We start from the raw sequence: 24,110 nt of genomic DNA, 5'->3' as shown, positions 1-24,110 counted from the left end.
GTTCTTGAGACTCGGCGAGTTGAGTCGGGGTGGCCCCGCGATTTCTGCCAGGTGAAACTCGTCGAGTCAGGGGGAGTACTCGACGTGTAGAAAGGGAATCTTAGAGAGTTGGTGAGAACGTCTAGACTCGCCGAGTTACTGTGTGCACTTGCCGAGTCCGGTCAAAGTTGACCGTTGACCGTTGACCTGTGTTGACTTCTTAGGGATAGTCAACCTTAGAGATAAAAAGTGTTAATTAGAGTCATGTGATGTTATAGGAGGATTAGAGCTCGGAGGATCGAGCACGAGGGATTTCCAGGATTCGTGAGATACCGAGACACGCGAGGTGAGTCTTCTCACTATACTTTACCTTGAGTAGGTAATCAGAGCTATGTGTTAGTGTATGTATGTTATGTGTATGCCATGTGTTGTACTGCATTATTTCTATGTGGTTTATGCTGTGCATGATTTCAGAGATGGAACCGGAAGGTTCCTAGAGTTAGAACCTGAGGGTTCACAGAGTTGGGTGCACGGACCCATAGAGTTATAGCCTCGAGTGGCTAATATGTGTTTTATGCGTGGTATTTTGGGAAACTCACTAAGCCTCGTGCTTACAGTGTTAGTGTTGTTGTTTCAGGTACTAGCGATGACCGTGGGAAGGCGCCGGCTTGATCTGTACACACGCAGGGGACTTTGATATATTTATGTGATCTTGGGATTGTATGATACAGATTGGAATTTGACACTTAATGTTTTTATGAAATTAAATGAGAAATGTTTTTTTTATTCCGAAAAATTATTTTCAAATTCACGGTGTTACAAGTTGGTATCAGAGCCTTGGTTTGAGGGATTCGAGTACACCTTCGGGCGTATTTGAACTCAAATTGAGGATTTGAGATGTATTTTCGAAAAGAGTAAAAGATTTTTGCAAAACGCAGAGCAAGAGATGTGTGTACGATCAGTCAGCGCCCGAATGGTGATTTCCTAAAATACCTATATATATTATGTGATATTGATATTGATATGATGTATCCGCATGATAGAGTAGGCTAGGTATTGCTATTAGGACTAGAGTGGCCTGATTTGTGATGCCTTAGCCTAGGGAGAGGTGAGCTGCTATGAGATGCTTGAGAGTGAGTAGGTAGCAGCGAGGGACTTATGAGAGATCTATTAGAGAGAGTGGTCTATGCATGATAGAGCACTTGAGACCTGGGATCCAAAGAGAAGGACTTGGAGTGTATTCTGGTGCGGTGCGGACAGTAGTATTGGGCCCGTACTACTGGAAGCACCGGAGCGGTGTGCAGCCCAAGTCAGAATCTTTGGAATGCCAAGAATCAAGGAGGAAAGAGTTGACGAGTGTGAGCATACTCGTGTGGATTCTAAATTATCGTATGTTGTATTTCAGAGGTAGATCATGGTGAGGACACGTTTGATGCCCGAGAGCAGTGGTACCAGTGAGGAGGAGGTGGCTGCGGCCATCAGGGCAGAGATACCGGAGATGTTTGGGTCTATAAAGACCACATTGATTGAGACGTTTGATGAGCGTTATGCCGCTCTTTCTGAGGCTGCTGCTGTAGCGGCTACCGCAACGATTGCTGCTGCGAGGCCGCAGGGTGGGGATGCGTTGCTGTTCCGTGAGTTCAGCAACACAAAACCACCAGAGTTTGATGGTACTCAGGATCCGGTGGCAGCTATGAGGTGGATATCCGATATCGAGGGGTGTTTCTTCACTTGCTCGTCTCCTGAGCATTTGAAGGTCCGGTTCGCGCTGAACCAGCTTCGCTTGGGAGCGAAGGACTGGTGGAAGTTTGTGACGGCGCATTATACGCCTACTGAGCTTTCTGCGGTGACCTGGGAGAGGTTCACCACCATGTTTCGGGATGAGTACGTTCCCCAGGTGGAGAGGGAGCGTTTGGCACAGGAGTTTCTGACCCTCAAGCAGGGTACTGAGTCTGTTACAGCGATCACGAGGATGTTCCACGAGAGGGCGATGTTCTGCCCTGAGCACGTGTCCACTGAGCAGGCACGTATGAGCCGCTACTTGAGCATCTTGAGGCGGGATATTCGGGAGTTCGCTGCGAACTCCTCGTACCGGACATTTGCCGAGCTTCAGGCAAATGCCCGGAAGAGGGAGATTGAGCTTGAGACTCAGGCCAGGGAGGAGGCGGAGTCTCAGGGGAGGGATCGACGACCGGCACAGTCGCAGCCGGCCGCCAAGCGGCCCAAGCCTGCTGATCCCCGACCAGGGAGCCAGAAGGGCCGCACTTGCGGAAAGTGCGGCAAAGGTCATGACGGAGTTTGCCGAGCGGGGTCTTGCTACAAATGTGGCAAGGAGGGGCACATGGCCAAGGACTGCCCCAAGGGGTTTGCAGTGTGTTTTCACTGCAACCAGATCGGACACCGGAAGGCCGAGTGTCCGCAGTTGCGCGGAGCATCTCAGGGGTCTGCTCCTGCCGCCATCAGAGCTACAGAGAGTCGGCCTGTGAAGGCCGAGACGCCGAGAGCTCGAGGGAGAGCCTTTCAGCTGACTGCGGAGGAGGTCCGCGCTGCGCCCGATGTTGTGGCTGGTATGTTTCCTTTTGTGTATTTATTTTGATATTGAGATGTTATGCTTATATTATGTTATGCGTAGGTACCTTTCTTGTGAATTCCGTACCTGCTTTAGTGTTATTTGACTCGGGTGCGAGTCGGTCTTTTGTATCTTTGGCCTTTGGTCAGCATATCAGTGTTAGTCGTGAGGCATTGAGTCGGCCTCTGAGAGTTTCCATAGCTGATGATAGAGTGATTTGTGCCACAGAGGTTTTCCGGGGATGTGTGTTAGAGATTTTCAGAGTTGATTTTCCGATTGATCTGATTCCTATTACGATGGGTGATGTTTGTGTCATTGTGGGCATGGACTGGTTGAGCCGATTCGGCACGGTTATCGACTGTGAGCATCAGCTGGTGACTATACAAGGCCCTAGTGGGGGAGTTCTTTCGGTGTACGGCGAGGGTACCCGTTCGGGATCAGCCTTTTGTTCGGCCGCTAGGGCGAGGCAGTGTCTACAGCAGGGCTGTAAGGGTTTTGTGGCGTATGTGTTGGATACGCGGGCGACTTCCGAGAGACCGAGTTCAGTTGAGGAGGTACCGGTGGTGCATGAGTTTCCAGATGTCTTTCCCGAGGAGCTGTCGGGAGTACCTCCTGTGAGGCAAGTGGAGTTTGGTATTGATTTGGTTCCGGGGGCCGCACCTATAGCTAAGGTGCCTTATCGTCTTGCACCTCCAGAGATGCAAGAGTTATCCTCGCAGCTTCAGGAGTTGCTGGGGAAGGGATTCATTCGGCCGAGCAGCTCGCCGTGGGGAGCACCTATTCTGTTCGTCAAGAAGAATGATGGTTCACACCGGATGTGTATTGATTACCGGGAGTTGAACAAGCTGACGGTCAAGAACCGTTACCCGTTGCCGAGGATCGACGATTTATTTGATCAGTTGCAGGGAGCATCTTGGTTTTCCAAAATCGACTTGAGGTCGGGATATCATCAGGTTAGAGTGCGGGATAAGGACGTCCAGAAGACAGCATTCAGGACGCGATATGGGCATTATGAGTTTGTGGTGATGCCTTTTGGGCTCACCAATGCCCCGGCGGTGTTCATGGATCTCATGAACAGGGTATGCAGGCCGATGTTGGATCGGTCGGTGATTGTATTTATCGATGATATTCTGGTGTATTCGAGATCGAGAGAGCAGCATGAGGAGCATTTGAGGGAGGTCCTTGGGGTACTGAGATCGGAGAAGCTTTATGCAAAGTTCTCCAAGTGTGATTTCTGGTTACGGGAGGTCCAGTTCCTAGGACATCTCGTTAACCAGGAAGGGATTCTGGTCGATCCGGCCAAGATTGAGGCGGTGATGAGTTGGGAGGTGCCGAAGTCACCCTCTGAGATCAGGAGCTTCCTTGGATTAGCAGGGTATTATCGGAGATTTATCAAGGATTTCTCCAAGATCGCAGTGCCGCTCACCAGATTGACCCGGAAGCGTGTTGCATTCTTATGGGGTCCCGAGCAGCAGACCTCCTTTGAGACACTCCGCCAGAGGTTGTGCGAAGCCCCGATATTAGCTCTCCCGGAAGGGATGGAGGATTTTGTAGTATATTGTGATGCATCGATTTTGGGGTTGGGTGCGGTGTTGATGCAGAGGGGTCATGTGATAGCATATGCATCGAGGGAGCTGAAGCCTCATGAGACGAGATATCCCACGCATGATTTAGAGTTGGGAGCAGTAGTGTTCGCCCTCAAGATTTGGCGTCACTACTTATATGGGGTTCGGTGTACGATATACACAGACCATAAGAGCTCGAAGTACTTGATGGATCAGCCCAATCTAAATATGCGTCAGAAGAGGTGGTTAGATGTGGTCAAGGATTATGATTGTGAGATCCTGTACCACCCGGGCAAGGCCAATGTGGTGGCCGATGCGTTGAGCCGCAGGGCGGAGAGCACTCCATTGCGAAATGTATGTTTGAGATTGACCATGATAGCTCCGGTATTGGATGCCATTCGTGGGGCACAGGCCGAGGCTGTGCAGCCGGAGATGCAGAAGAAGGAACGGATCGTTGGGTTGGTTTCAGAGTTCGTTACGGATGGTCGAGGGCTTATGACTTTTCAGGGTCGGATTTGGGTACCGTGTGTGGGTGGTACGCGCACTTCCTTGTTGGAGGAGGCTCATCGGTCGAAATTTTCGATCCATCCGGGGGCTACGAAGATGTATTTGGATTTGAGGAAAGAGTATTGGTGGCCCTGTATGAAGAGGGACGTCGCATGGTTCGTTGAGAGGTGCTTGACCTGCCGTAGGGTTAAGGCCGAGCACCAGAGACCGCATGGCAAGTTGCAGCCATTGGAGGTTCCCGAATGGAAGTGGGAACAGATCACTATGGATTTCATCACCAAATTGCCGAGGATTGCCAGAGGAGTTGATGCAATTTGGGTGATTGTGGATAGGTTGACGAAGAGCGCTCACTTTCTTGCCATCAGTGAGAGTTCTTCAGCGGAGAAGTTGGCAGAGTTATATGTGAGAGAAGTGGTATCTCGGCATGGGGTGCCGATTTCGATTGTTTCAGACCGTGATGTGTGCTTCACTTCCAGATTCTGGAAGAAATTTCATGAGGAGTTGGGTACTAGATTGCATTTTAGTACCGCATATCATCCCCAGACAGACAGTCAGAGTGAGCGGACGATTCAGACGCTTAAGGACATGCTTCGAGCATGTGTGTTGGATTTCGGGGGTAGCTGGGATGCGTATTTACCCTTGGCAGAGTTTTCCTACAACAACAGCCATCATTCGAGCATTGGTATGCCACCCTTTGAGCTGTTGTATGGTAGGAGGTGTCGGACCCCCATTTGCTGGGGAGAGGTTGGGCAGAGAGTGATGGGCAGTACAGAGATCGTGCTTCATATGACAGAGCAGATTCAGCAGGTCAGACAGAGGTTATTGACCGCCCAGAGTCGAAAGAAGAGTTATGCAGACAGAAGCCGGTCCGAGCTTGAGTTTCAGGTCGGCGACCTCGTTCTCCTGAAGGTCTCTCCTTGGAAAGGAGTGATTCGATTCAGGAAGAGGGGCAAGTTGGGGCCCCGGTATATTGGGCCTTTTCGCGTGATTGCGAGGGTAGGCCGAGTAGCCTATCGTTTGGAATTGCCAGCAGAGTTGGGACAAATCCACGACACTTTTCATGTGTCGCAATTGAGGAAATGTATTGCCGATGAGTCGGCAGTAGTTCCATTAGAGGATATTCAGGTGGATGCGAGCCTGAATTATGCCGAGAGACCAGTAGCCATCAGAGATCGGAAGATCAAGGTTCTGAGGAACAAGGAGGTACCTCTGGTGTTGGTTCAGTGGCAACACCGGAAGGGATCAGAGATGACCTGGGAGCCGGAGCGCGAGATGCGGGAGCAGCATCCGGAGCTATTTTCAGAGCGAGACTTCGAGGGCGAAGTCTAGTTCTAGTGGGGGAGAGTTGTAACAGCCCGGATTTCCAGGTATTTTATTGTTTTGATTCTTTTGGTGTTTTGAGAGGGGACTCGGCGAGTTGGAGCTCAGACTCGCCGAGTAGGGTCGCGATTCTGGACGCGGAATTCGTCTGGACTCGGCGAGTCCAGGATATGGACTCGGCGAGTCCACGCTGTTTAATGAAACCCTAAATTTCTCGGGTTTGGGACCTATTTAAAGGGCCTTATGGCCGTCATTTGCACCCAACAGTCCATAGAGAGAAACCCTAGAGTGATTTAGCGATTTGAGAGAGAGAGAGGAAGCATTTCTTGACATTTGTGTGTTGTTTAGCAAAGAAGAGGGAGGTTGTAGCCAAGAGGAGGCAAAGGAGACTGCTATTCGGTGGATTTGAAGCTTATCCCTTCAATCTAAAGGTATGATTTCGGCTCATCTCCTGTTTTGTGAAGTATAATTGATTTTAGGGTTTCTTGTGACTTTGTTGAGTTGATTGGATGGCCAAATAGTCCCTTGCTAATGATGAGACTTCGGATCTGGATCCATAGAGGTCCAGAGAGCCTCATTCATCAAGCTTTATAGAGAACAATGGAGGTTATGACCTTGAGTAGTCAGATTTGTTGATAATTCTTCATATATGGTCATATAGAGGTTGTTTATGCACCAAGTCTGGGGCTTTACGTGGTGAATCAGTCTAGGAAGGCCAGATCTATGAATTGTTGGCATAGATCTGACCTTAGAAGCAAGTTTTAGTGATTGCATGGCATGGACTCGCCGAGTCCGATGAGCAGACTCGGCGAGTAGCTTGAAGATTGCCTTGGACCGGCCAGTGAGTGGTCCAGTCAAGTCATGGGTTGACTCAGTGAGTCAGAGCGACTTAGAGAGGGTTGTCAAGTGGACTGAGTCGATCTGGGACTCGCCGAGTCGTTCTTGAGACTCGGCGAGTTGAGTCGGGGTGGCCCCGCGATTTCTGCCAGGTGAAACTCGTCGAGTCAGGGGGAGTACTCGACGTGTAGAAAGGGAATCCTAGAGAGTTGGTGAGAACGTCTAGACTCGCCGAGTTACTGTGTGCACTCGCCGAGTCCGGTCAAAGTTGACAGTTGACCGTTGACCTGTGTTGACTTCTTAGGGATAGTCAACCTTAGAGATAAAAAGTGTTAATTAGAGTCATGTGATGTTATAGGAGGATTAGAGCTCGGAGGATCGAGCACGAGGGAGTGTATGTATGTTATGTGTATGCCATGTGTTATACTGCATTATTTCTATGTGATTTATGCTGTGCATGATTTCAGAGTTGGAACCGGAAGGTTCCTAGAGTTAGAACCTGAGGGTTCACAGAGTTGGGTGCACGGACCCATAGAGTTATAGCCTCGAGTGGCTAATATGTGTTTTATGCGTCGTATTTTGGGGAACTCACTAAGCCTTGTGCTTACAGTGTTAGTGTTGTTGTTTCAGGTACTAGCAATGACCGTGGGAAGGCGCCGGCTTGATCTGTACACACGCAGGGGACTTTGATATATTTATGTGATCTTGGGATTGTATGATACTGATTGGAATTTGACACTTAATGTTTTTATGAAATTAAATGAGAAATGTTTTTTTTTATTGTGAAAAATTATTTTGAAATTCACGGTGTTACAGGTGGAGGAAGTGAAGCATGATTTCTTGTTCCTCGATTGAATCGTGGAATATCATCTTCATGTGGAATGCTTGTTCCACGGGATTTGGGAAGACCATATTTGTTGAACTTTGACATCTACAAAACGGGAGAAAACGAATTCAATTTAGTTGATTAATTGAGTCCTTAGTAAATCACCCAAATGAGATACTATGGCTAGGACCCAACACAATATGCTACAACCTAGAAAAGGGATGTCGTAATCTAGTTGCAGAATATCTGAAGGTAAGTGAATGATGATTCACTAATTTCCACCATGAAAAACAAAAAGGAAATTTAAGTTTTTCAATCTATTAAAACTCCTAGATCCTTTGAGATTCATTGAACACTTCAATGGCATGTTTAAATCTCGATATGCCCCTCTAGTTTGTGACTGGGATGCCGAGGATCACAAAGCTGGTGTGAATAACCATGCACACTTACATGGTTCCCTCACATGTTACGGTCACCTATTCGATGTGCCGGTAAACCGCACACGCTCCACCGAACTATGACAAACATTGAGTCACCCTTTGCTACCTTTTCTTAGAACCATTTAGTGTGCCGGTAAACCAAACATGCTCCACTAACATCTTCGCAAGGGCACAAAGTGTAATTTCATGGAATTGCATCAATTCACTTTTGCCTAAGTAACTAAGATTGGGAATTCGTAAAACTTTTAGTTACTTTTGTACTTCATTATACTTATAATGGCAGGTTTCGTCCTATCCTACCCGTTCGGCTAACGACCCTCCACTAGTCAAGAGTGCGGTGGGTAAGAGTGGATACCCATTCAATCGCCATTTTATAGGCAATTTCCTTAAACACCCCTTATAGACCAGCTTCGTGAATGAGGCCTACTAACGGTAAGACTGACTTTTACTAACGGTAAGACTGCTTGGATCTAGGTTTCTCTATTGTACATGCAATTTACCCAAGACTATAAACCCGAGATCTAGCATATGATAATCAATACAACATATAATTAGGGTTTAGATCATACCTTGATTGTTATGTAGCAATAACAATCTCAAATCCTCCTTGTAATGACTTTAGAAAGCTTAGAGTCACAAATGTCACTCCTCTAATGGTTCACAAACACCAAGAGCAAGAGGATGAAGAAGAGAAGAGAAGGAGGCTGCCCAAAACGTGTGGAAACCCTAGAAACCCTAATTTAGATGCTTAAGCCCTAAGCAAACCATGGACTCCTTTCCTTAAAGGCCTCAGACGATTTCTAATGAGTTTCCCCATAGAATTCGTCCACTCCTTAATATAAGGCAGTCCATATATAGCCCAAATTGCAATTATCTTATAATTACAATTCCAGTCCCTTAAGTTTAATTAATCTCTTTTAGTCAAAAACTTAATTCTTATTAATTCTTGACTAATATTAATTAAACAATATGATTTCTCCTTTAATATATTATTCTCATAATATATTAATAAATCATATTTAATCCTTTCTCTCCATAATTCATCCTATCAAGTTGCTTTGGTGAAGGCAACCTAAAAGGACCATGCACCATCGGGTCAAGTACATACCAAAATAGTTATAGACTTAGACACTAATCCAACAATTTCTTCCCTAGTTCTTATAATCCAATTCCTTTTACGATCAATGTCATCCAATTAGTTGTCTAGAAGGTTTCGTTGGAAACGATAATCTTCAAAAGCCGTATCCACATTAGCTTCTCTTTTTAACAACAGTTTTTTCACTTCCTCATCCATCTTCTCCCCTAATATAGGATGATCGACGTGGGGAAGGGGCTTTGTTGAAACGTTATGGGAATTTGACTCCAAAGGAGGCTTATTGTTGGACGTAGATGGCCAATTAAATTTTGTTAGGATCCTTTTCATCTCCTCTGATCTTTCTGTCATTTTCACACTACAATTTTTTTGTATTGTTTCTTTGATTTCTAAATTGATAAGAAATGTGTAGCACCGGGTTCCTGGTACGTAAATCTTATTTGAGTACTTCCCTTCTTTTAGCCTTGGACTCGGTGAGTCATAGGTCCGACTCGCCGAGTGGATGCGGGACCCAGGACAAGTTTAAGTTGGCGACTCGGCGAGTCCATATCCTGGACTCGGCGAGTCACAGCTGTTGGATGAAACCCTAAGTTTCAGGGGTTTGCACCCTATTTAAACGACTTAACTGCCCCAAGCCAACCCCCATTCACCCTCAGAGCCCTGTATCTTTCTCTAGTCTTGCTTTCTTGTGAGTTTGAAGTGTTTTGTGGTGTATTGAAGTTTCTTTGAAGGAAAAGAAGAGGGAATCAGGAAGAGGAGAAGGAGGCCAAGCATCTCTGTGTCATTCCAACGTTTCCCCTAAGGTATAGCTCGTTTCCCCTCTGTTTTTAAGCTTATAGCTCCATAAAAGTCCTTTTTGAGCCATTTCCAAGATTGTGTATGCTTGAGGGTTTGTAATAAGTCGATTGGCCTCTAGATCTAGGCAAGATTGAGCTCCAGGAGCTCAGATCTGTTAGCTTTATGGCCCCATGTTGCTTGTTCACCCTAGATCTACCCTTTTGAGGCATTTTGAGCCCTAAAATCCATATTGGTGAATATCTACACGTAAAGTTGGAAACTTTACGTGTGATTCGTGTCCTAGAAGTCCATATCTGTGAATGGCATGGACTGGAATCGAGCAAATCTGTGTATTTAGTGGGTGCATGGCAACGACTTGGCGAGTCGTTCATGTGACTCGGCGAGTCTGTTCGCGAGTCTCCGAGTTTGTCCCCTTTTCGTAGTGTCGAGTGACCAGTGAGTCACGGGGTGTGACTCAATGAGTCGGAAGCTAAACTCATCTATGGAGGTACTCGGTGAGTCAATGCCCTGACTCGGCGAGTTCAAGGCAATCTCCTTAGATCAAGAACAGACTCGACGAGTTGTTCATACAACTCGGCGAGTCGCAACATAAGTGTTCTTCGGATGAAGATGGACTCGACGAGTTGTTCATACAACTCGGCGAGTCTTAGCATAAGTGTTCATCGGATGAAGATGAACTCGACGAGTTGTTCATACAACTCGGCGAGTAGGATGAAGGACTTGAATATCAGCTTAGAAGGAGACCTCGTCGAGTCGTCGCCTAACTCGACAAGTAGGAACGGGATCCAGGACAATCATTTGGATAGTGACTCGGCGAGTTGGAAAGCCAACTTGGCGAGTCGGGTCAACTGAAAGTTGACTCTGACTTTGACTTAGGGCATGGTCAGGGGTAAAATGGTCATTTTACCCAAAGGTTAGTGAGCAGTGTTTGATTGAGTATGTTGTGGGAATTGCAGCCGGAGGATTTCCGGAGCAGCAGCAACAACAGTAGGCAGTCAGTTCCCGATCAGATCAGTAGCTACTTCGAGGTGAGTTACCTTCCAGTAGCGGTGGGTCTACGGCCATAATGTCGGCCCACCAGTAGGAGTTGTATGTTAGATGACTGTCTTTGTGATATCATCTAGGTTTGCTACTACCTGATATGTTGTATGCTGGCATGATATGTATATGTGATAGTTGTAGAGTTCGGTTGTTAGGACCGAAGGGTAGGTCGGACACCCCAGATATGTCTGACAGTACGTGATGATATGATTGCATGCTGGCTTGTTATGTTATATGAGATAAAGGTAGTAAGAGGGGACTAGTCCCCGAGGATCGGTTGTTAGGACCGATGGGTAGTCAGCACCCCAGAATGGCTTGACATGGGTAGTCAGCACCCCAGAATGGCTTGACACGGGTAGTCAGCACCCCAGAATGGCTTGACACGGGTAGGACGGCACCCCAGAATGGCCGTACCGGGTAGTCAGGCACCCCAGAATAGCCTGGCAGTATGTATGTTATGTGTTTGTATGGTATGTGGTACGATGGGGGAACTCACTAAGCTTTGTGCTTACAGTTTTCAGTTTTGGTTTCAGGTACCTCCTCAGCTAGGGGAAAGGAGCCGGCGCGGTAGCAGCATGTCACACACACACTCTCCTGTTTCTGCATTTACGAGCTTCACTAGGATTTGTACTCTGATATTTTGATTGGGTGTATGAATTGGCTTTTAGACATGGTTCACTTTGTGTTATGGTTTGATCAAACAATGTTTTTAGTTATTAATATTTTCTAAAGTAATGTTTTAAAACAAAATTTTTAGTCGTGAAAATTGGGTCGTTACAAAATGTACATTAAATATTACATTAAATAGTAGTCAATGGCTAGAAGATAGTAGTCAAAACCTATAGAAAAATAGTCACTCTAATAAAATAGTAGTCAAAACCAATAAAAAAGCAGTCAAATTACAATAATGTCTTGGTACGATATGACAACACCTAATATAGTAGTCAAAACCTATTTGACAGTAGTCTAAGCCTATAAAAAAGTAGTTAAATTGTCAATTATATATAGACACTTAAATGTATGCGTCTGAGATTTACAAATAATATATTAGTGGTTAATCTGTAACCCTCATACACATACAATCATGTCGACCTCTCAAGAAAAATGGTGGTTGATGCCACAAGAGAAGCGCTTGCAAAATGTTAACAAAAAAAGAAGAGATCAAGAACGAGATTAAAGGCGTTGAAGAAGATAGGAAACGGTTGGATAAATTACAAGCTGATATTTGGTCTAAAATGAGGTCAGTTCAAGACAAAGAACGCGACATAAAAACTACAAGGGCTTGGGTACGAGATGCAATTGACTACGCCAACAAAGAAGAGGTTAAAATGAAAAAGATTCACAAAAACATACAAAAAAATTACAACTGGGTGATTCAAGAAAAAACAAAATTTCCAAATGATTTTCCAGATGTTTGAATTTAATATTTCTTGATTAATCAAGTAGTAAGTTTATGCATTTTTTATGAGTTTATCTATGTAATAAGTTTTATATTTGCTTGCTTATTATTATTAATATATATATATATATATATATATATAATATGTAGTATTCTCTTTATATCAAACAGTACACATTGAATGTCACTAAAAACATACAACTCGGACTAACTAAAAATCGACTGTATAGAAGATCCATAATATATCATAGCCATCCTATAACGAAACTGAGTAGCAGCAACAACAGGTGTCATCGATATACCCATCGATCGACCTGAAACAAGCTGCTCCATGAACATCAGCATAAACACACAACACTCTCCATACATCCCCTCTTGTTAGGGTACGTCCGTAACATCCGTAATAGTGATGGATGCTTTCTGAACAGACAAAACCATGTGGTTCCAATACTCAATTTCCACCAGAATGCGGTTCATAAGCTCTTCAACCCGAACAAAATCAATAATCTTCACGGCGCCAAATAATCAGAAGTTGTCGTACAAATTCAATGTCAGCGTGTCCATCCATAACTTGCCAAGTATCCAATGATGTGGGTTGATGCATATTGGAAAGTAAACATGTTTAACACACAACCGTTGCAATTAATTACAATTAAATTCACTGATAATATATATATTATTTCTTTACTTACACGGTCAACTTCCAGCCAAGATTTACATCCATCCAATGGGTCAAACGGATTTCCCGTTGCACTTCTTGCCCACTGGAAAATCTCAAATCCACCAAAAAATGACGATGGCATGATTGTCCATCGAGCATCCTTTGGTCTCTGCTCATTCAAAATCCTTCCCCATAGGTCAACATGATGCATTTAAATTTAATTGAAACATAATTAGCATATAAACTTTTTATATTATAAATATAAAGGAATGTCTTCATACCGCTTCATCTAAAAATCCCATTTCACTTGCATAAAAAAGTCGATCACAAAACCTTGCTTCCATTTTTTCATTGTATAACCGATGTTTCAAAAAAAAACAGCCGGTTTGTTTCCCATGTATAGAGCAGGAGCATTACAACTTGGATTCACATACAGCTCCAATAAAAGTGCCGAGGGATCGCTAACAAATATGGGGGCGGTTGTTCGTTGTGTATTACCCCGCCTGTACGATATCGGGGGGCATTTTGAATCTACATTATATACATAATCAATAACTATCCATATAATAATAAAATTATAGTAAATATGATTTTTACCATACTTACCGAAACGTAAGGAGAACTAAGATATTGAGAAGGTTTCAATTGCCTAACCGGACGACCTTCTTTAACAATAGGCCTGGGTATATGATTTTCCGCATCCACAATGTCGCTAGCGACAACCTCCTTTTTTTCTTCTTCTTCTACAAAAAACATATTCATTTTTTAATATACTTTGAAAAAATAAAAAGTTTAATATACAAAACAAAAAAAATAATAACCACCTTCGCGATTTGTTTTCTAGAATCATCCTCCGGTGGATTACCAACATGATCATCCTCGTTAACTCGATTTGATTTTTGTGGACTATATACCACATCCTCATTCCCCTACATTTAAAGAAAAAATAATTAATAAAAAGCTTCGTTAATGTTAAATAAATTTTATAAAACTAAAAAAACCAATAAACAATTAGAGAAAACACACAATATATTCTATTTACTTTGTATGAAATACCCAAGGAAATTAACTTACTACATTTTTTTGTATTTTCTATACTACTAGTATACCAAATATAGCATTGTACTTTCAAAATGGTGTGACATTAACATATTTTATAACAAACCCGAAAGTAGCAAAACACAATGTTATTTTATCAATACAATATACTTCAAAGTATCTACAAATTATAAAAATAAAAACATTTTCAAATCAATAGTACATTGCTAATGTACGCTATAATTAAGACATAGAAAATAACATCATTTTAAACAACATGCAAACATTGAATCATAACATACATATAAGGGGATACAATCCTAAAAAATACGTTTAAAAATAACTTTCTTTTGAAAAATAATTAAAAAATATATATACAAAAACATAGGTTATTTTTTTTTCCAACAATATATATATATATATATATATATATATATATATATATATATATATATATATATATATATATATATATATATATATATATATATATATTGCCAACAAAAAATCATAATATACATAAAAGGGGATAAAATGTTTATTAGTTATTAAAAATAAAAAATAAAAATTACGAAACTGTAGGTTTTTGGGAAACCTATGGTGTACAAGTGTTCACTGCACAAAATGTGCAGTAAATGCTTGTACACCTTAGGTTTCCATAAAACCTACAATTTCGTTTTTTTTTTAAATATACGATTACAAAATTAACATAATTCCGATCCCACTGAATCGCTTTTTAAAAAAACGAAAAAAAAAAAATTAATTTCCGTACGGTTCATACGAAACCATAGGTATACAAGTCGACAATGCACAATATGTGCATTGCGCACTTGGACACTGTAGGTTTCATATGAAACCTACGGTTTAATTTTTTTTTTTTTTCGTTTTTTTTTCAAAAAAAATTTAACCACATATATAAAACATACTCCTAATCACAAATACGATAAAAATTTGATGAAAAGTAGACAAACCTGGTTGTTTTTCAGGTGCTTTATTGAGAGAAAAAAGTAGCCAAAACAAAGAAAACAATAGGCAAAGTGACCTAATCTGAAAAAAAAAAATCATCATATACTTTGGGCTAATGGGCCACGAAAAAGTAAACGGTCTCGTGAAACAGTAGCTCATTTGCACAAAACAGTAGTTTTCTCAATAAAATAGCAGTCAAAGGCGTTAACCGTAGTCAACCCTAAGTTGACTACGGTTTTATGAGCTATTTTTGGCTAATTGGTATATTTTGGTTATTTTTTGATAAGTGATTAAGAAAAAAAATGCTAGATTAATAATTTCCCCAATAGTTTATTTAAGTGCAAAAAAGCCTGTTTTATCCCAATAAAAAATATCCCATAATCAATTGGTGGGGGAAGAGGCTGAGAATTTCAGGAATGAAGGCGGGAGATGCAACCCGCCATGTTTTTGCGGTTGACAACCCTAAATTGACATATATAAATCCATATACGAATCCAATAAGGAAGGGGCTATCCAAATCACATACCTGTTGGTTATTTTCATAACCAAAAATATAAAACGCGGAAGCATAAACAATGGATCTTTAATCTCGAATCTGATTAAAAGAAAACTTAAACATGAAAGAATGATTACATACCTGATTTCATTATAATCTTCGGATTTGAAGAACTAGGGTTGGGTTTTCAATTTGATCTCAAGAGCTTTCTCTAAAATCCCTCAGCAAACCCTAAACGAATTTACATGTGTATTTTCGTGTGTGTTGATTTGCTCCTCATCACATGTATTTATAGATGGATATAAACCCTAATGTGAGAGATGGAAGGGATCTTGAGGATCTAGAGTCAAACCAGGAACTTAACCCACATGGTAAGTAAATATTCTATAAATCGGTCCATCAACAATTTATATTCTTACCGTAATAAATTAATTTCATGATAACATTACATATATATGAAGTGGTCCCATAATTATCTAACAATCTCCCACTGGACCACAAATATATAAATGTACATATAATTGTATAAGCGCTTTAATGAATGTTATCGTAATATTGGTACCCTTAAACAATCTCGTCCACTAATCATAATAGTATAGGATCAAAGCGATATTTGTTACAATTTACATAACTAAACCTATCAATGGTCACATATACATATATAACTAACGACATAGATTAAAAATGATGTGTGGTTTTAAAATCTAAATAGATTTCCAACGAGTTCCTCTTTATATTGAAGTGAGATCAAACTTCAAATAAGTGCAACTAATAATGGAGTCAACCGAATTCTTAATTCTGTACAAAAAAACATATTCTTAAACAAGACATAACACACCATAAAACTCCCACTAAAACCAAATATCACACCAATGTGTGTAGTATGCTCATGAAAGACCTAGGGAGGTAATCCCTTTATGAGCGGATCCGCTTTTATGGAGTTTGTTCATATGTGCTATATATATTTCCATTTTGCACTATTGTATTACTATTAACAGAAGGAAACTTGATGCCAATGTGCTTTGACTTAATAGAATTTCTGTTATTGGAATATAACATTGCTGATTTATTATCACAACTTTAATGGTCTTTCAATACCAATAATGTGTAGCCTCGTCACAAATTTTCACAACCATATTCCATGCTACAAATTATGTTGTCATTATGGAAGAAGTTACCGAAGTCTATTCCATGAAATGACTCATCATGCTAAAATGTAAAAGTATCCTTATATGGATCAGTAACCATTTTGGCATCTAATAAAATAATATTCTTAATAAAAATGATCTCCAAAACATCTGAATTTCTTATGATCCAAACTTGAGTGGCGTAGATATCTGCCCAAAACCAGAAAGATAAATGTACTCCCACTTAATATGTGATACACAAAATCATCTACTGTATTTACCTAAAACCAAAAGAAATAATAAATTGATGAAAATGTGGTACCACGCATAGGATATCCAAAGTTGAGGTTGTTGAGTTTGTGTATTCTGAATAGGAGATAGAATAACATTGTCGATCACTGATTTATAATCTGCATACTATCGAAAGCAATAATAGGAATCACGATTGATTCCTCCTTAAGGACAATGTTTTAACCTTGTTTCTCCCCCAAACTCAACATCCTCAAATAATATTGCTCTATCCAAAATGCAAGGTCAATATTCGTGCAATTGAGAACTAACATAATGCCCTCAATCCATTCCTTAAAGTTAACCTCATTGAGTACATGAATTATAAATGTGATCAATGTCAGTAGATATAATACCACAATTCAAACATAAGCAAATCTATTTTTTATGATCATTAATCCATAAACCGTAATCAATAAATTTAATTTATGACATCGTTACAAGATATCAACACAGCATTAATATTAACACCCTGCTCCCGAGTTCACTAAAGGAAAGAAAAGAAAAGAAAGGAAGAACAAGGAGAGAAAGGAAAAGGAAGGGAACGGAAATAATAAAGTATTCAGTGCTCCCGAGTTCGAAAGAAAGGAAAAGAGAGTATTCATTTTAGGTGCTCCCGAGTTCATTAAAGGAAAGAAAAGAAAGTAAAAAAAGACAATTATACCCTTTTATGTTTTTGAGTAAATATTAAGTCTTTACATCCCCACATTCATTCTACCGTACCCCCTACCCCAAAAAAACCAACTCTCCCTTCCTCCCCTCTACTTAAAACATTAACAAAACAATTTTATTTTAACATAAAGTAAATTATAAAAAGGGAAACCGCATGTTATTCAATTGTTTTCAAGATGCAAAACGAAAACCACAAACAACTCAAAAAAAAATAAAAAAAACCCAAAATCATAAACGCATTAGATCAATCCTGTAACAATCACCCAAGGTTATTTAATCACGTGCACCCATCATATCTTTGAGGACACCCATCCGTATCTGAAGGGGACAACTGAACAATGTCCTAGCTTTTGCTTGATTTGTTGCCAAAAAATTTAGAGCCCTCGGTAATTCATGGGGTTCCAAACCCACCAACTCCAATTCTCTATAAATTTCTTCCCCTGTATATTCCCGAGGATAAGCTCTATCAAAAATTATATTACCCTCCCTGATAGCAGCAGCCACATTATCAACCGATTTCATTATCTTTGAGTTAATATCTTCTTCTTCATCGTCGTCTTCAAATTTCCTCTTTTTACTCTTACACTTCTTTGCACATGAAGACTGTTCTTGTGAAAAAGAAGGTGGAATAACATCCTGAATGTTATCATCAAGATCAACATATTCGTTCTCCAAATGAATTTCATTGTTAGCTAACATGTCATCAACTTCTTTAATTGTTTCAACTTGAATATTTTCATTTTTATTTAATCGGGCATTTCTTTCTTTCGCTGTCTCAGCATGTGCACCAGATGCCCTATCCCTTGCAAATAACATCAACATCTCATCGAAGTATGCAATCTTTTTTGTCTTTAACGACATAGCCTCAGGTTTTGACTGTATAACAACACAAAAATAATTAGTATTGCAAACGATAACATAAAATATTTAAAAAAAAATAACATAGACATAAAAGGAACAATTACTTTTATTAAATTATCCCATACTTCTTCCTCCGCTTCTATTAGTTGAGTAGACGAATTCCAAGAGAACCCGCTCATTGAAATTCCCCTAAACACATCGTACCATTGCGAAAAATGTTTTTTTAAGGTTTTGTAGCGATTCTTCAAATGACTTTTGGTAATATCCATTTGATGGTTTGTGTTCAATTCCTCAACCATTTGAGCATATGCAGTTGGTGTGAAACTACCATTCACCCTATTGCTTGCCTCTTGTTGTTTAATCATCGCTTGGATGTACGCATAATCCATTATTTCTGACCATTTAACTTGTTCCTTTTCACTACCACCAGCTTCCTGTTTGATCATGATGACTTTGCACATAGGAATAAAAATTAAAGAATGGTACATTGTTAGACCACAATATGAAGGATAATACTAATCAAAAATATGAAGGGTAAATAACATAATTAATCTCAAAAACCAATCATCAATACAATGTGAAATTGTAAACAAAATGTATCAAAATGAAACTTGTTTTACATATTAATTTAATTGTTTGAATGTGTCAAATAATTTGCCCACATTTCATTTGCAATTGAATTCCTTAGTTGCTCTGCCATTCTATTACCCTCATTTGTTTCTGTTGAAGTACGACGATCTTGCTCTTGTGGTCCGTTTAAGATCTCTTGCATCACCTCATCTTCAAGATTTATGTCGCGGTCTTCATCTAATAAAAAGTTGTGTAGAATACAACATGCCAAAAATATGGCAGATTGTGTTTCACAAGAGTAAAATGGTTCCGTTGTACTTCGAATGATAGGAAACCTTCTTTTAAGGACACCAAAAGCTCGCTCAATGGTGTTACGTAAAGAAGCATGACGAAGATTAAACAACTCTTTAGAATTTTGTGGACCACGCATGGAGTACTCTTTTAAATGATATCTAACACCTCTATATGGCGCCATTAGTTTATTCGTATGAGGCAAACCCCCATCTACTAAACAGTATTTACCTATAAAGAGCTTAATCAATATTATTGAAAAATATTAGATATTGAAATTAGATTGGTTTAATAAATTACCTGATGGAATTAGCAGTTTATCATTTCTAGTAAATGCGTTCTTTATTATTCTCGAGTCTGATGCAGTACCCTCCCAACCCGTTAACACATACGTAAACTTCAAATCAAATGTACAAGCAGCTAATACATTTATTGTCGGGTATCCCTTACGACCACGGTATCTAGGGGCATCTCTATTAGGCACATGGACACGAACATGTGTTCCATCTATTGCCCCTATACAATCCTTGAAAAAAGGATAAAATCTCGTGCTTTCTTGAATTTCTCTCGGGACAACATCACCTGTAGGTTGCTGAATATAAAGACCTTCTATTGCTATAATCGATCGTAATACTCTATGGAAGCAGCTACTCGTTGTTGATCTAGAGCGACGATACATCCACGAGGTAAACCGAGTTCGCAAATCATTACTTACAATATGCAAAAATCTAGCAACATGTTCCTCAACGGACATGCGTTGCGTACGTCGTAGACCACCTACAGTTTGTAAGATTTCACACAATCTCCTAAAAGCATTTTCACTCATACGAATAAGGTCACGACATTGACCACCTTCTAAAAGATTGTGGAGCAACTCTTCCCGTACAGCTTGTCTTTCTAAAATAACTTTTCTAGTGGGTAACCTAACCCGCTTTTTGTTGGCCATATTACGTTGTGTAATAAAAGTAAACAACAAGCATATCAAGTTAACGACTTGCAATTGTCGGGCTCTTAAAGCATGGGTAGGGTTGAGTATCGGAGTATCCATAAGGACTATATATGAACTAATCCGTTTTTCTGATACATGATAAAATAGTTTGAGTTAAATTTAAAACATTTGTAATATTAAACATTTGTAATATAAAACATTTGAAAATATACAACCTCGAATTGAAAATATTCAAAGCAATTTTTAAACATATATACATCGATCACATTCTAACAATATTGGTAAACAATATCATAAAAGTATTAGGCATATATCTAGATTTTGTGTACGAATAAAATTGATTGCATGGTAATATTGATATATGTATATTGTTGAAAATACTAAGCACTTGTAAGATGAATATTTGTAAATTCTATCCATCATGGAGACAAATATGTAAATACTTTATATTTACAAGATGTTTTCTAATATGGTTCACCCAATGTATAAAACTCAATAGCTAATTTTAAGAAATTTGTGACAAACAATACCCGTCAGGTCATACTAATTGTAAGTTAAAAGTTTTATATTATTCTAATTATACATCTACAACAAACAATAAGTACTTAAGCATGTGAGATAAAAAGTTAATTTATGAGATGTTGACTTTGAAGAATAAACAAGTTCAAATAGTAGATACAACATGTCCTTGGGTATCCAAGGTAGTTCTTTTAATTCTCTTCTGTGTTTCTTTAATCTTTACTTCACCTTATGTGATATTTTTTTTTCTTTTTTGGGGTTAAAAGGTATGGAATAGTGTTGAAAAGCACAAGAAAGGGGACTATACTTCTATAATTCATGGGAAATATTCCCATGAAGAGACCATAGCAACAGCATCTTTTGCAGGAAAGTATGTCATTGTGAAGAATATGGATGAGGTATGTTTAATAATTTTGTTTTTCTTTTTTTATTTAAGGAAACCATCTTTGAATTAAGATGTATTAAACATTAACGATTAATGATTAATCCATTGTTTTAGGCCAAATATGTGTGTGATTATATTCTTGATTATATTCTAGACACAACTATGGAGTAGAAAATATCAAAAATCACTTCATAAGTTTCAACACCATTTGTGAAGCTATTCAAGTTATTGCTTCTCTTATCTGGTAACATTTTTCATGTTTCTTCAACATATAAAGAAAAGATAAAGTATTTTTTTTAACAAAAATAGTTAGCCCTGAATAAGTAGAAATATTTCTGCCCATTTGTTTCCAATTTTACCAATCTGATATACACTTACTGTGAGAAGAACAACCAATTTGAATTTATTTCCAATTTTACCCTTTTTACTAGAAATATTTATGCCCATTTGTTTCCAATTTTACCAATCTGATATACACTTACTGTGAGAAGAACAACCAATTTGAATTTATTTCCAATTTTACCCTTTTTACTAGAAATATTTATGCCCATTTGCTGATATACTCATACAAAGAAATTATGTACAAAATAATAACCAAAAACAAAATACAAGGCAGAAGGCTAGATGATACATCAGAATAATAACCAAAAAACAAGTTTGAAGCTGTCTATAAGAAGCTGTACAAAAAAACCAAAAAAAAAAAAACAAAAAAGGAATTGTGCGTACCAGTTGGAGAAGGCAGGCTAGATGATGAAGAAGGTAGAATAGAAGACGATGATGAAGAAGGTAGAATAGAAGACAGGGGCGTATCCTTTTATCATCAAGGCTGAGGGTATTTTCGTCATAAATTAACTTTTTATCTCCCATGCGTTTCTTTCTCTCCAATTCCTCCCGATTTGGGAGGAAAGTTTAGAGCGGTAGAATTCCTCTGCAATTCCGTTCTGTTCTTCTCTTCTCTTCTTAAAAAAAACTAGGGAGCAACCAAAATTCTCTGTTTTCCTTCCAAATCCTCTCAATTCTGTTCTGTTCTTTCGTTAATTGAAACTCAGGAGCGGGGCGTAAGTCTTTGGACAGTAATACTAACTTGCAAGAGATATCCTTGTTTTAGAGATAAACATTGACAATAAATCATGTTAATTAACAAACCCTCTTTGGATTGACTTATTAATCACATGAAACCAAAAAATCGTCACATGTTTATCATCACATATATATTTATTCAGCCAAATATCAGTCTACCTTTGGGTCGGCTGATACTCGCATTAATAAACACATAAACTATAAATTTTGATATATCATCTCAATTAATAAGTCTCTCTTTGGATTGACTTATTAATGACATGTAACCTACAAATTGTAGCATATTTATCATCAAACATGTATTTATCCGGCCAAACATTTACCTACCTTTGGGTCGATTAATATCCGCATTAATAAACACAAACAATAAAATTTAAGTTCTCTATAAATTAATTTTCACAAAAAAAGATCACTTTGACGATATATTGTGTCAATTAATTTACTCTTAAAAATAAGATGTCATAAATATAGTTTATTGACAACCTGAAAATATTTGTCAAACTGTATATACATTTAGGTTAAATACAATTTACATAAACAATATTGTACAAAACTTAATGTATTTATAGCCAAATTAATTAAAATAATAAATGTTACTTAAGCAACATCACCACGCCAATTAATAACCAATAACACTAGTTCAGTAATCATAAATTAACAAAACAATGTTAAAGAATGCATTATTCCATAAGACTGATAAACTAATATCTTGTTTTGTAAATAATAGTCGAAATTGACATAACTAGTTAAAGTTAGCAAAACTTAAACTAAAGTGTGCCAAAAATTAATGAATAAACCTTTAAGAAAATAATATTTTCTTTAAACCTTAATAAGCAATGAAAATATCCATTCAATCTTGCCAATAAATAAAACAAATAATAGACGTAAAAGAACATATCGAAACGACAGATTTCGATAGGAGAATTAAATAGACACACATAATGCAAAAAAAAAAAAAATAAAAAATAAAAAAAGAATAAAATAAAATAAAAAAATAAAAAAAAAAAACCTGTAACTTATGAATGGACAATTGCTAAATAAAGAATTACACATTAAGCAATAAAGACCATGAATTTATTTTCTCAAAACAATTCGACTATTAAAAACGGCAACACTTATACATATTTTTTAATTAAAGGCAATAGTTTCTTCCATTGATACACTCGAAGAGAACCATGAGATAAAATTAATTAAGTGTGGTATATAATTCATAGACACAATCCAAAAAATAAATATGCATGTGATCAAGCATGATTATAGCTGAAGAAAAGTTATCTATCTAATTCGAATGACATCAGAAGAAATTATAAAGAAAAAAAAATCTTTTAACAAATTTGAGTACGCTCTGATACCAATTGTTGGTTATTTTCATAACCAAAAATATAAAACGCGGAAGCATAAACATTGGATCTTTAATCACGAATCTGATTAAAAGAAAACTTAAACATGAAAGAATGATTACATACCTGATTTCATTATAATATTCGGATTTGAAGAACTATGGTTGGGTTTTCCAGTTGATCTCAAGAGCTCTCTCTAAAATCCCTCAGCAAACCCTAAACGAATTTACATGTGTATTTTCGTGTGTGTTGATTTGCTCCTCATCACATGTATTTATAGATGGATATAAACCCTAATGTGAGAGATGGAAGGGATCTTGAAGATCTTGAATCAAACCGGAAACTCAACCCATATGGTAAGTAAATATTTTATAAATCGGTCCATCAACAATTTATATTCTTACCATAATAAATTGATTTCATGATAACATTATATATATATATATATATATATATATATATATATATATATATATATATATATATATATATA

At 38.7% G+C, this 24,110-nt stretch overlaps 1 protein-coding gene and 1 pseudogene across 1 annotated transcript; both read right to left on the bottom strand.

Moving 5' to 3' along the window:
- LOC145095795 (mitochondrial-processing peptidase subunit alpha-like) overlaps nt 1-9,487 on the bottom strand; it is a 67,010-nt pseudogene extending 57,523 nt beyond the window's left edge.
- Nucleotides 9,488-17,880: 8,393 nt separating this feature from the next.
- LOC145094700 (uncharacterized) lies at nt 17,881-19,175 on the bottom strand. The gene is made up of 2 exons (XM_079032784.1): nt 18,588-19,175; nt 17,881-18,498 (listed from the first exon to the last, which is right to left on the bottom strand). The coding sequence occupies exons 1-2, from the start codon at nt 18,969-18,971 to the stop codon at nt 17,896-17,898; spliced, it is 987 nt and encodes a 328-aa protein (XP_078888910.1). The 5' UTR covers nt 18,972-19,175; the 3' UTR covers nt 17,881-17,895.
- Between the last annotated feature and the right edge of the window lie 4,935 nt (nt 19,176-24,110).

Source organism: Lactuca serriola, chromosome 3 (assembly GCF_051521515.1).
Source record: "Lactuca serriola cultivar US96UC23 chromosome 3, Lser_US96UC23_V15, whole genome shotgun sequence".
In the NCBI taxonomy this organism is placed as follows: Eukaryota; Viridiplantae; Streptophyta; class Magnoliopsida; order Asterales; family Asteraceae; genus Lactuca; species Lactuca serriola.
Note: the sequence above shows the minus strand (reverse complement) of the source record. Positions and strands in the feature narration are given on the sequence as shown.